The sequence below is a fragment of the Leopardus geoffroyi genome, chromosome D1 (genome assembly GCF_018350155.1).
Source record: "Leopardus geoffroyi isolate Oge1 chromosome D1, O.geoffroyi_Oge1_pat1.0, whole genome shotgun sequence".
Lineage (NCBI taxonomy): Eukaryota > Metazoa > Chordata > Mammalia > Carnivora > Felidae > Leopardus > Leopardus geoffroyi.
In genome coordinates, this window is record NC_059329.1 from 64,280,827 (window position 1) to 64,295,375 (window position 14,549).

The window sequence follows — 14,549 nt, forward strand, 5'->3', positions numbered from 1 at the left end:
TCATTCAGTATTTGTCTTTTTGTGACTGGCATGTTTCACTTGGCATAGTGTCCTCAAGGTTTATCCATGTTGTAGCAGGTGTCAGGATTTCTTTCCTTTTTCAGGCTAATGTTAAATTGTATGTAAATGCTACATTTTGTTTATCCATTCATCTGTGCATTCATCTGAAGCAACTTGAGTTGTTTCCATCTCTTGGCTATTGTGAATAATGTTGCTGTGAACATGGGTTTATAAATATCTGAGACCCTGTTTTCAAGTCTTTGGATATATACCCACATGTATGTATACACCCAGAGATTGCTGGATCATATGGTAATTCTACTTTGATTTTTTGGAAGAAACACCATACTGTTTCCCATAGTGGCAGCACTATTTTACATTCCTACCAGCAGTATACAAGCATTTCAGTTTTTCTGCATCCTTGCCGACATCTGTTATTTTGTGGGGTTTTGTTTGTTTTGGTTCTTTGATAGTAACCATCCTAATGGGTGTGAGGTGATGTGATTATATATAACCTTCAGTCATAGAGGCAATTCAATTAATGTCCAATAGCAAGCTAGTAACTGCCTCTCAAATGGAAATTCTCTATCCCAAAATCTCAGTAGTCATTACTGTGGGGCATTCATAGGCTTTTGCCGTAACCCCGGTTTACACACCACACAGGTCTCTCATACAGAGAATTCTCCCACACCAGCACTCCAGTTTTTATTTTACACTGTGTGGGTTTGGGCAGTCTTATTTGTCCTCATTTAGCATGTCTAACTAATATTCCTTGAAGGGTGGATTGGCATGCCTTGTATTTTACAATACTAGGTAGGGGAAATATTCCCCTACCAGACACAATATCCATCCATTTAATACATTCAGCTGAAAGAGACACAGAGACCCAATCACTTTCTGTAAAAATTCCAGTTTTCACCCAAACTTCCATTTCAACTCTATCAACCCTTAACATTTCTTTATTCTTTCATTCTGATTACAGCTCCTGTTAGGGATGCACCAGTGGGTTTTGATACCCTAGTGCATGACGTTCCCTTGTCTATGAGTCCCAGAAACTACTCCACTCCTGACCATTTATCCACTCATAAGACTTTGTGCTCCCAGCACGTGTCCAGCTCAGGGACCTAGGCCATTTGTCAATCTTTATCTTTTTTTTTTTTTTTTTTTTTTTAAATTTTTTTTTTTTTTAACGTTTATTTATTTTTGGGACAGAGAGAGACAGAGCATGAACAGGGGAGGGGCAGAGAGAGAGGGAGACACAGAATCCGAAACCGGCTCCAGGCCCTGAGCCATCAGCCCAGAGCCCGACGCGGGGCTCGAACTCACGGACCGCGAGATCGTGACCTGGCCGAAGTCGGACGCTTAACCGACTGCGCCACCCAGGCGCCCCTGTCAATCTTTATCTTAATCGATGTGGATGACCGTTAATTCAGGAGATTTCAATTCAGTTTCTCATTGTAATCTTTACTTTCAGGCTTTTAAAATGCTTCTAAACTGGGGGTAAATAGAGCAGATTTATTTGAGGCTCTTTGATGTTGAAGGACTAGCAGGAGGTCCCATTGGTCTACACAGCCTTGGATAGTGCTACATTAAGACTTTTGTTAACCTTATCAATGTCCATTCTATTTATGTCACTTCTTAATAACCATGGGACAAGTCCCCTAACTCTCCTTTCTGCCTTTCTCCATTTTATTGCTAGTATTTTTTTTTTTAGCACGTACAAGACCCATGAGGGGAAGCTGAGATTACAAATTCTATGAGGCTTTTCAGACTGCCCCTCTATTTTGTAACATGAGATGCCTATGCAAAAGGGCCCCCTAACCACAACATTTACCATGACCTGGGTAACCAGCATATTCAGTGGGTGAGTATCTTGATTATCCTAAAGCCAGTCCCACATGGCTTACATGTGAAGCATATCAGATGCTTCACGTAGGGTGTTCCACTTAGCATTTATGGGGGGAGCTGAACTGTCCTGCTTCTCAGACTTTACAATATTAACCAATCCACCAGGCTGGCTGTTTTCTTGAGAATAACTTGGTATGTTTCACCATTATGTATAGCCGTCTGTGATTGTTCAGTAGTGAGCTGTGGGTCCTGTATCAGTCCAAACACGTGCTTCTGCTCTGCAGCATTCAAAACCAAAGATACCACCCTAAATTAGTCACTCTGTGAACTAGGAAGTCCCATGCAGCACAAAGGACTTGTCCAAACACTGTGCTAAGAGACTCGATGTAAGTCTAGCTTAGTTTCCACCTGTGTTGGGACATGTCTTTAAAGGTGACCCCAGCCCCCATGCTGAGTCTTTGTCTAAGAAAGCACAATGTTCCCACACTGCAAAATGTATATTGTCCCAACCCACATTTCCAAACCATTTTCAGTAATTTTCCACAACCCTCTTCTGTAATTTTTCCATTCCCCCATAGCCCGTTAGTCCCACATTTTTTACTTTCTATCACCCCTTTTTGTTCCCTCTCTTCTCCCTTTAAAAACGTCTCCTTTGAGTTGGAGCTGAGCTCAGTTTATACAGTTTAAGTTATACTTAAGTCTGTCTTGTCATCTTTAACAATTGTCTGGTGCTGTTTCTGACCCTTCTATGATGTCCCTACTCAGACCTGAATCGGAGCCACCGAAGGACCCTGGGACAGGACAACTGGACTGACTTAGCAAGCATCGAGACATTTTGTCTCCAGTCTGCTTGCTTGTTTAGGTATCTGGTGAGTCTCGACTCCTGATCCAGTGCTCTGGAAGCACAGTGAAGAAAGATTTTGATTGTTAAGATTCTGGGTATACCCTTGAGGTTGAGATAAAGCCCCAGGACTCTTTGTAACATACCATTAGTTAAGGGTACGGGAACTTGTCAGTTCACTGAGCACCCTTCCCCTCCAACCCCTGCAGACTTTATGCTTTGCAGCTATGGCCCTAATACTGTTTACTTTCTTTCTCCCTGACAAAACTTTCCCAAAGACAGTATTGAATTGTAGTGGCCTCTTTGGGCTCCTGGGACATCACCAAAGTAGTTTGAGAGGAGCCCTGGAACAAAAGGAAACAAAAATTTCAGACACACGATGGTCCCTTACTTTGTCTGGAAAGAAAGATTTAAAAAACATCTCCAGCCTCTCACTCTTCCCTGGTGTGTGTGTGTGTGTGTGTGTGTGTGTGTGTGAGCGTGTAGAGGGGAGCTCAGAGTTCTAACCCTGTAATCACAGGGTTGGTTCCTTAGGCTACCAGTTCCCATCCTGAAACTATCTAGGACCCCCAGTAGGAGTAACCTTACTAGCATAAATTCAGGTGTGGTCAAAAGGGGCTTTGATGAATAACAAAAGAAAATCTATCCTTCAGGAAATCCCAAAGGTTTTAGGAGCTCTGTGCCAGGAAGTGGGGACAAAAACCAAATGTATATGTACATGTATGTATATGGGTATATATATTATTCCTCAGGTGGTGATAATTTGTATGAAGGTAGTAGAGGTGCAGAAGTAGTTAAGTGAGTGCAGTCTGGATGTATTTTGGGACTGGGGACTGATTGGATAGGGGGGCAGTGTTGGGAGAACTGGAGGAAACAAGAATCACCCCCACCCCAACAAGCCCCTATCCATCAACAGGAAAATGAAAAAATAAATTGTAGTATAGTCATATAGTGAATACTAGAAAATCAAAAAGAGCAGACCACTGGTGCATGCAATACATGGATGAATCACAGAAATAACATACTGAGTGAAATAAGCCATATACATAACAGTTTATTTTATATGACTCCATTTATATAAAGTTTAAGGCAAGGCAAAACTAAGTTATGGTTGATATAAGTCACCATAAATTATGGTTACCTCTGGGAGGAGGGTACTGTTTTGAAAGGGACACAAGGGAACTATTTGGGGTGACGGAAATGCTATAGATCTTGATATGGGTCATGGTTACATGGATATGTGCATATGTAAAAATCAGGCAGTAAATTTAAGATTCTATAAATAAACTTACAAGTTAGCCCTAAATAAAAACATTTAGGTAAACATTTAAAGAATAGAAATAGAAGGCAAAGCTTCTATATTAGTAGAGGAAAAAGAGGAATAAAGATAATTCATTTGGTACAAGAGAATGCAAGAAGGATGGGAAAAAAAGGCAAGAAGGGCATTGTTACCGTCACACAGTAAGCTGACAGAAAGAGATATGAAAAACACTGAGCTATGTAAGTATTAGACAAAACAGATTAAAATAAAAATGTTACGGATTAGGATCAATTACATAATAAAGGCAGTTATCAGAAATACATAGCAATTCTCAATTTTTATATATCCAACAATATAATCTTAAGTTACATGAAGCAAAAATGTGCATAAAAATAAAGAGAAATGGACAGATCCACAATTATGGGAAAGGTAAAAACCATTCTCGGTGATTGACAATTCTATCAAATAAAAATAGGATAAGGTAGATTTAAACAGCACAATATAAAGAAAGAATTCTACCCCACTATTTAGAGAATATAGACTTTCTTCTCAGGCATATATAGAACATTACACAGACAGGCAGACACACACACACACACACACACACACACACACACACACACACATTCACTCACTGACAGGTCACAAAACAATTCTCAACAAAAACAAAAGAATGGAAATCATACAAAACATGTTAAGAAATAATAACTCCCAAAATCTGTGTTTTTGAAAGTTTGAAAACATCTTTATAATTCATGAATCAAGAAAGAAATGAAAATGAGAAAATGGTAGGAACTGAACAACTGAAAATACCATGTATCACAGCTCAGGACATACTGTTAAGTAATATAGAGAGAAGTAGTTTTAAACTTAAATACAGCAATTAGAGGAAACTTTTTTTTTAATGTTTATTTATTTTTGAGAGAGAGAGACCGAGCACAAACCGGGAAGAGTCAGAGAGGGAGGGAGACATAGAATCGAAAGCAGGCTCCAGGCTCTGAACAGCACAGAGCCCAATGCGGGTCTCGAACTTGTGAACCAGAAATGTAAAATTTCTAAGTAAAGTATGAGCAAACAAAAATAAATGTATTTAAAGATAAATACATCCCAAACAGGTAGACTTACCTTACAAATACAATAATGATTTAATAAAATCTGTTACTGCAACTTATCACATGAACTGATGTGATGCATTTAACTTCCATTTGTGCATATTAAAAAAATCTTAAAACCTTAAAAACATCCCCATAAAATCAGAAGAATCATAAAAAATGCCTGCTTTCACAACCTCTTTCAATACTGTGTAGCTACTGCAGTAGTAAACCGACATAACACATATGTGCACATGTATATGTACACATATTACCTACACAAACATTGACATCTCATGACTATTCAGTTAACGTTTGATAAAGCAGCCTTTGAAAAATCTAAAGTATTTTTGTAAAAAGCCCCGAAACATACTATAGTTTTTTTTTAGAAAGTGGTTTTAGGTGTCAAATCTCAAGCAAAGCTATGTTCACCAAGTTACTCCATTCAGAGAATATCATATGGAACAAACTTGAATGGTGTACTTTTCTTTGAACCCAAATGTTCTGTTTCACTGAGATGTACCTCCTCTTGAGAGGAAGAGGCAAAGGCTTCAGTTTGTTATGCTTGCTAACGTGCTACTCTGATGAATGTCCAAGAGCTCTCATGTTTTCTCTTTATTTTTCCTAAAGGTGGCTTTCTGTGAAATACCTTTTTATTAAAGGGCAGTACTACATAAAACTCTGAGCCCTCTGAAGGCTGACAAATTGAAGAAAATGGTGCAGAAGGGAAAAATTATGCATCCAAAGAATGACTCTCTCTTTTTCCTATTCCCACAACCAATCCCCCACTATCAAGTCTTCTCATCCCCATTGACGAGTGAAAAAATTCTTGTTCTTAATACCTTTCAGGTACCAACTGCATTTTTCGACGTTTATTTCATTTTTCAGTTGGATTTTTTTTTCGTTTGAAAATTGGGTAAATTGGATTAGAATGCACTGTAATTCCTGTCATTAAGACCCATAAGGAATGAATACACACACACACACACACACACACACACACACACACACGCACATTTAACAGCTTTTCGTTTTGCAGCTGAGCTTTCAGGGGTGAATTAAAAGCTGTAAGCCAGGGGCAGGTTACGAAGCCAAAGTTTAAAGGCTGGAAGTAAAGTCACAAAGCTTCCCTGCCCTTCCCGACGGCGACCCCGGGCCACCAGCCAATCACGACTAGAAAGAGCCCTGCCTGGCTGCGCACCCGGACCCAAAGGCATACACCCCAGCGTTCCACGGGCGCAGCCGGGACGCCGACCGCGTTTACGCGACGACGCTCCACCCGACCGGTAGGAGCCGCCATCAACTAGCGGTTTCCGGGCCACAACGGGCGTTGACCCTTGCCTTACCCCTCCACCGAGCCCACCACTGGCCGACATGGTTGAGGCGGATCGCCCCGGGAAGCTCTTCATTGGCGGGCTCAACCCCGAAACCGACGAGAAAGGCCTCGAGGCCGCGTTTGGCAAGTATGGCCGCATCAGTGAGGTGCTCTTGATGAAAGATCGAGAAACCAGTAAGTCCAGGGGCTTCGCGTTCGTCACCTTCGAAAGCCCGGCAGACGCCAAGGCTGCCTCCAGAGATATGAACGGCAAGACCCTGGATGGTAAAGCCATCAAGGTGGCCCAGGCCACCAAGCCGGCGTTTGAGAGCGGCCGGCGGGGCGCGCCGCCGCCGTCCCGCAGCCGTGGTCGCTCGAGGGGCCTGCGCGGGACCCGCGGGGGCGGCGTTGGCCCGCGGCGACCCCCATCCCGGGGAGGGCCGGCGGACGACAGCATCTACGCGGGGGATTTCGACCCGCGGTCCTCCAGGGCCCCGCTGCCCATGAAGCGCGGGCCGCCGCCACGCAGGGCCGGGCCGCCCCCCAAGAGGGCCGCGCCGTCGGGCCTGGCTCGCAGCAGCGGCGGTGGAATGCGCGGGCGGGCCGCGGCCGCACGGGGGCGAGACGGCTATGCAGGTCCACCGCGCCGGGAGCCGCCACCCCCGCGCCGGGACCCCTACCTGAGTCCCCGGGAGGAGGACTGCTCGCCCAGAGACAACTACTCGAGCCGATACTACCCTAGCGCCCGCGACCCCCGCGAGTTTGCTCCTTCGCCTCGAGAGTACACCTACCGCGATTACGGCCACTCCAATGCCCGGGATAACTGTCCGTCGAGAGGGTATGGCGACCGAGACGGCTACGGGGGGCGCGACCGCGACTTCTCGGACCATCCGAGCGGAGGCTTCTACCGAGACCTATTCGAGAGCTACGGGGACCCGCGCAGCGCCGCCGCGATGCGGGGGCCTCCGCTGTCGTACGGCGGGGGAGGCCGCTACGACGAGTACCGGGGCTGCTCGCCCGACGCCTATGGCGGCGGCCGCGACAGTTACGGCGGCGGCCGTAGCGACCGCTACTCGAGGGGCCGCGACCGGGTAGGCAGAGCCGACCGCGGGCTCTCCCCGTCCTTGGAAAGGGGGTGCCCTCCCCCGCGCGATTCTTACAGCCGCTCTGGCCGCAGGGTCCCCAGGGGCGGAGGCCGCCTGGGAAGCCGCTCGGAGAGAGGGGGAGCCCGGAGCAGATACTAAGTACCAACAGACTTGGGAGTTGAAAATTCCGTTTTCAAAGAAACTAACGAAAAGAAGAGTCAGTTGTATGCTAACTACCCAAGGATTAGTACAAGGAAGAGTTGTTTTTATCTTTTAAAAAATTTTAAAATTTCCTGTTCACTTCCTCTCCATATTTTTTGTGCTTTTTGGGAGGAAAAAGTTAAAACTCGTTTAATTGCGTTTTGGAATTGTTAACGTTTCTTTCAACAAGCTCATGTTAAAAGTATGACTTGAACCTGCGTACTAGTCTTCTTATATTTCCAAGTAAAAATTCTTCTAAAGGCTTCCTCTCTTCTAAGTTTTCCTGATAAATGAGACAGTCTCTGCCCACCAAAAATGGAAAAATGGATCAGTCTGTTAATTCAAAGCAACAAGATTTGGGGGGGGGGGCGGGGAATGGAAGGGCACTGGTATATGCTACTCTTAAGATTTCAGGGTATTTTTCAGACTGAGACTCAGTGTTCCCAGTATTTTAAAAAAATGACCAGCAACAACAACAAAAATCATTTAGATGCCTATTTAAAAAAAGCTCTGTTCACTCTTAAGTCTAAAAAAGCAAGTGGATAATGCTGGGCATATGTTGTCTTTTTGCCTTTACTTTGAGAATCTGCAGAATCTCCTGTTCCCTTGCTCCCCAAAATACTATTCATATATGTTGAACAAGGATGGAATACTAAATTACAGAGTTGGCCAACCAACCACAGAGCTGCAGAAATCCCAGACAAACATCAATTAATCGCATTTATTTTCACCACCAACAAATTATTAAGAAACAAGTAGAAAATACACCAATGGTGAATTTGGGGATCATAATGGCTTCTGTACCTAACTCCATGCTACTTGCCCTTGGCTCTAGAGCCAGCTAGCTGGCTCCTATGGAGAGAATTAGTCTTCTGCCCTTGGGGGTGGAGGAACCAAATGTGAAGCAGCATCAGAGCTCAGAAGCTCAGAGAATTCTTGAGAGAGCTTGGCATTTCAACGTCTGAGGAACTCATCCTGGTGTGAGGGACCTGGGGATGGGTTGAGTGTTCTGTACTGTTAAGCTGGGGAGAAGGGCTTGAACAGATAAAGATCAGAGAGGCTTCCCCCAGGGTGCCTCAGGAGGGATGTAACAGTCTGCACTTTCTACCCCAACCTCAGGGCAAGAAACACCTTTTTCCAGTCAGCACCTGTGGAATTTCCCTGTTTATCTGAGAGAGAGGTAATTGCACAGTCAAGGAACTCTAGTCGCCAGAGAAAGAAGGATCAGGTTAAAATAGTAGGACTCATGTTCTGCATAGTAATTGCTGGAGGAAACAGATGAGCACCTGCACAACAAAAAAGTACTTAAAGAGATCTGAATGTAACACACTCACATACACAACTCCAAAAACATGACTTTTTGACAAAATAATAAAGTAGGTGAATTATAGGAAAGGCTGCATTACTGGCCCAGAAGATCAAATGCAAGAAATAGCCAAAAAAAAAAAAAAAAAAAATCCAGAATCACTCAGGCAAAATGTGAAATACCTTTATGGAAAACTTATTAACGTTTATTGAAGGACCTATAAAAAGACTAAATAAATGGAGGTTTGTATCATGTCATGGTTGGGAACACTTTTTATCATAACTATTCTTAACCTCACCAAATTAATTTGGAAAATCAGTACAACTTCAAGTGAAGTTACAACATGATTTTTCCACACAGCTCCCTTCTCTTTCCCAGTAATACCCATTTATTTGTGTGATCTACGATGGAATACTGAATAAAAGATTTGGCTAACCAGCCACAAAACTAAAAAAAAAAAAAAAAAAAAAAAAAAAGAAAATGACTTCATTCACCACAAATTTTTAAGAAACAGGTAAGAAAAAGACACTAATGGGAGATTTATCTAAAGCTTCATATGGTGGAATAAAGAGTAAGAAGAGCCAAAGTGATTCTGAAAAAAACAATAATTAGAAAGGACTCACCCTACCAGATAATCAAAACTTGTTATAAAGCTATAGTAACTTAAGCTGTGTGATATCAACAGACAAGGATAGACAGACCAACAGAGCCAAGACAGTGAGCCCATAAATAGGCCCACTTGCATACGAAAACATGATATATGACAGAGGTAGCTTTAAAAGTCATTGATGAAAGGATGGACTTTTTTTTTTTAATGGCTATCTCTTTGTAAAAAGATAAAATGAGATCCCCTAACTGAGCATACACAAAAAAATACATTCTAGATGGTTTGAAGATATAAACCTGAAGAGGAAATTTTTAAAAAATATTTAGAAGAAAATAAAGAAAAACTATCATCCTGGGGCAGAGAACTTTTGACATAAACACAAACCTCGAAGGAAATCATGTTGCTAGAATTTTCCATATTATTAAGATATTTTTTAATGATAGGACATTTAATAAAGTGAAAATTTACCTCTCTGATAGAGGTAGAAATTGACATAATCACTTTGGAAATAATTTTGGCAATGCCTAGTAAAGTTGGAGGGTGCATACCTTACAACTCAGAAAGTCCAAGGAGAGGACCTAGAGAAACTCGCACATGTACACCAGGAGTTACCCACAAGATCACTGCCCTCTGAATGTTAAAAGAGTAGAAACAGCCTACCTGGAGTGGATTAACTGAGACTTATTATAATAAAGTTCAATGTAGAAGCTAATGTGAATCAACCAGATCCACATGTATCAACATAGGTAAATATCAAAGTATTTGTTGGGTGGAAAGGCAAGTTGCATAAATACAAGTGTAATGAAAAAACCTATGATTGGAGTGATACATGAAAAGTCAGGAAGTTCAGTGTGAGGAAAGGAAGGTGGGATGGATGAGGAGTGGGCCTTAGCCGAATATGCATTGTTTTATTTTTTTAACAGGTGGACTTTAAGCAAAAATGACAATGTTGACATCTTAAATTTCTGTGGTGTGTACATTAGCATATCTTTGATATTCCATAATTTTGATATATATATATAAGTAAATACAAACTTTAATATGAAAAATAGAGCTTAGCACAGCACCAGCATGTAATGGCTACTCAAAAATATTAACTATTGTCCTGAACCTGCCTTTCAGTTGCAACACTCTTGACAATCACTCTCCCTCTTGACTTTGTTTATGGGTGATGCCTTATTCTGTTTGACTCTTTATAGAAGCTCCTGTCCCAGACTGGGCTCATAGCTAGCTCACCATAACCTCAGGGGTAGAATTTGCATATCTGAGAACCAGATCTTAGAGGATAGTGTAGTTTTCCCCTTTGACATTCTTTCTGAAGTATAATAACGATGAAAACCTTTTTCCAATTAACAAAATGCCAATTTCTGAAGCCTAATCTCCTGAATATTAAAACTATTAATAGCTTTTTAAAAAGTGATGTAAACATTTGGAAATAAAGACTCCTGCAGAGCTTAGATGAGTTCAAGACAGCATACAGAGGCTATGGATTTCTCATGTATGTGTGCAATAGAGCAGCCCCAATTCTTCTTTACTGGAAATTACTGTATAAAGCTATTTTTGTAGGAAAGTATATAAGAGATCTAGCAATTGAAAACTCTTGCTTGTAATTTCTTTCATGATGATGAGCGAGGGAGAGCAAACTAGGTGTTTCACAGGACTTACCCACTGGATATAATTTAAAGAATGTGCATCTCCTAGCCAAAACCTTTGTGTTCTCTATCTTGTGCTTGACTCAGCCTACTCCTGAGACCCTATCTCCACATTCCTCCTGTCCAAAATAGGGTTCCAGGAGGATCGAAAGTGTCCATGTGGCAACCAACAACATCACTGAGTGTTCCCCACCAGGTGAGGCCTGAACATCTTCCATCTCTGCAGCCTGAATCCTGTTTTGGGTCCCAGGACTCTCCTAGAGTGCTGGAGGCAGACCTCCTTTCTAAAGCACAGTAGCTCCCTTTCTTCCCTTGCCTCAGGCCAAGTAAAATGGGGAAGAATTTTCTGCTTGTATTCCTTCTACCTGGGGCCTCTAATATGTCTCAGCCATTAGATTATGTGAGGTTCATGCTGCTACCCTTTTAGACTTTATGTTAAAAAAGGTGATGTGATTTTCCTTCTCTTGCATAGCAATTTCCTTTGTGGGGACAGTTACTCTGTTCTTGACTCTTTTGAGCATATTTAAGAACTCACCAAGCAGAATCAGATTGTGTGAACCCAATGGTAGTCGGTATTCCTTTCAGAATTCATGTATTGTTTGTGGTGACGTAGTTTCTGAATATAATTTCTCTTATAGTATAGCACATCTAACAACTCTTTAAAAATTATTCTGAGTATAAATATTTTGAGGGTAACATTTAATATGGGTATCAAGTGCAAAAAATAAACTATAGCAACTACAGAGCATTGAGGAGTGTGGAATGCACTACTGATCAAATTTACTAAAGTGCTTAAGGAGAATGAGCAAATCTGAGGATGTATTATGAAATTTTTAGGGACAGCGTTAGGAAAAAATAGCGAAGCTTCCCTGTAATGTTTGGATGCTGCTCATTATAGTAGAAGGGTAATCTTTTGGTTGTATAAAAGAGTCTTCATTTTGTTTTTACTTATGTGGCTTGGGCAGTTTTATTACAAGTTTTGACCTTCAGTTTTTTTCATGTGCGAATGGTGATGATATCTCATAACAATTGTGAAAGTTTAAAGTAAGATAATGCATGTAAAGCCTGCAGCAGTGACTGGAATTGCAGTGGGTTCACTAAACAGTTGTACAGGGCACTGTGCAAATAGCAGTAGCTCAGACTTTCCTTTGGTATTTATCCTTTCCATTGACCGGTAAAATTGCTTATGTACTAGAAGTCTCCAGAAAGTTCAACTTGAGAGTTTTGTTGTATTTATATTCAAGGTGTTCTCACCCAGCTTGAAATCTTGGAGAGATATTTGACTCTTCACAGCCCCCACTCTGCCTCTGCCTTCTATATTTCTTGACAGCTAGGGTGAGCCAAAACTTCTGCCAGCAGACTCTGTGTCCCATTCCTAACCAGTCAGAAGTGAGGCAGATAGATGTTATCAAGACCTTTTTTCCTTCAAATCTAGCAGGGTTTAGAATTCTTACTCTCTGGCTTAATTGGCATAGACTTCATTGTATCTTATAAGTAAAATAGCCAGTACAGTGCCAGTATTTTAAAAAGCTTGGCTATTGTTGTTATTTACAATTGACCCAGGGCCCAGTGTACCTCAGGAAATCCCTGAGTTGTAGTGAAGTGTAGTGATCTGGATTAAGTAGCATGGAATCTGGTAGACCTGAATCCAAATCCTGTATCCACCACTTACTAACTGTGATCTTGGTCAGGCTACTTTATAACTCCCTGCTTTGCTCCCCTTACCTATGAAACTGCAGAAGACAGAGGTAGTAGAAAATAAATGGTACTATAATATAATGGCTGTGAAGGCATTACTCCGCATAACCGCTCTTCTGAGATGTTGGGAAAATGGGGCCAAAGTCTTGCAATTGAAGCTGAATGACATAGTAAACTAGCAGCAGGATTTGCTACATCAGCATTCATGATTGGGAAAGGATTAGTCCTATATTTGTTTATTTGGGGAGGGGGGTGGAGAGAGAGAGAGAGAGAGAGAGAGAGAGGGAGAGGGAGAGAGAGAGAGAGAGGGAATGAATGAATCAATCAATCCCAAGCAGGCTCCACGATCAGTTCAGAGCCCCACATGGGGCTTGATCCCATGACTGTGAGATCATGACCTGAGCTGAAATCAAGAGTCAGATGTTCAACCAACTGAGCCACCAGGATTAGCCCTTTTCTAACACCATAGCTGTAGGGGCTACTCTGGTCCAAGCTGTGCAGCTGACCATGATTGATTACCTTGAAAACTAGGTCTTAACCAGTTTCCACTGATACTTCACATAAGGCCAATCTCTTTCTGGGAGGCCAATCTGCTGGGGATTTGTTTGGGATAAATTAATCCTCATCTTTTAGCTAAGCAATGTAGACACTGTGGTGAACAAAAGTAGACATCATTAATCCTCCAAGGGATTAATGTTCAAAAGAGATAGACTTTGGTTAAAAAAAGGCAAAATTTTAACTGTGATAAGCATTATGAAAGAGCTGCCTAGTGCTGTGAGATACTATAGTATAGTAACAAAGGTCTGGTGTAGTACGGGATGTTGGAGAATGCATCCTTAAGGAAGTGATGATTGAATTCAGATGTGAAGGATGAGTGAAAGCTACATCACTAGGAAAATTAAATGAGACAATATATTAAAGCATGTAGCACATAGGAAGTTCTCATTAAATAGAGGCTGTGGTTTTCTTGTTGCTATTCTTTTTTGACATCAAGATATTTTTTGCTGGAAGTTTGAGCTATATGGATAAGGGTGAAGGAACACAGATAAATCACTAACATATTAATTTAAGAAGGCGTACCTTGAGGCTGATAACCAAGAGAGCACAAAAGGGGAATGCCAAGTGAATCAACAAAGGCAGAAAATAGATCAGTTTGAGGTCAAACTGATAAGAAAACATTAACAGGGAAAATGTAGAAACTGGGAAACAGGCATGGACTGTTGGGATTAATGAGGTGGAATGAACTGCATTTGTAGTGTCAACCTTTTGAAGTCTGAGTCACCTTCCTGGAGAAAATCACTCATCTTAAAGGTGTCAGGGCTGTTTGAATCTGAGATGAACCAGATCCTGTCTTTATCCTTAAGACACTCACAGTGTAGTGTGGTTGGCAGATTGTTCTGCATCAAATTACCTACAGTGCAAATCAGAGAGAGATTAAGTGCTATGAGATAGGTGTGGGCAATGTACTAAGGGAGAAAAGGAATTCTGATTACAGGAAGGCTTTCCAGAGGATGTGAATTTCTAGGTTGTCCCTGAAACAGAGAAGCTCCTACTCAATGTGTGTATATTGTACATTTTAGAGAAAACTTGGTCCATTTTTTTCTACTTACATTTAATTTTAGGATTGTTCTCATCTTTGCTGGT

At 41.7% G+C, this 14,549-nt stretch overlaps 1 protein-coding gene across 1 annotated transcript; it reads left to right on the forward strand.

Moving 5' to 3' along the window:
- Positions 1-6,310: 6,310 nt before the first annotated feature.
- RBMXL2 (RBMX like 2) lies at positions 6,311-9,472 on the forward strand. The gene has a single exon (XM_045484356.1). It carries the CDS (start codon positions 6,416-6,418, stop codon positions 7,598-7,600), a length of 1,185 nt encoding a protein of 394 aa, XP_045340312.1. The 5' UTR covers positions 6,311-6,415; the 3' UTR covers positions 7,601-9,472.
- Positions 9,473-14,549: the final 5,077 nt, after the last annotated feature.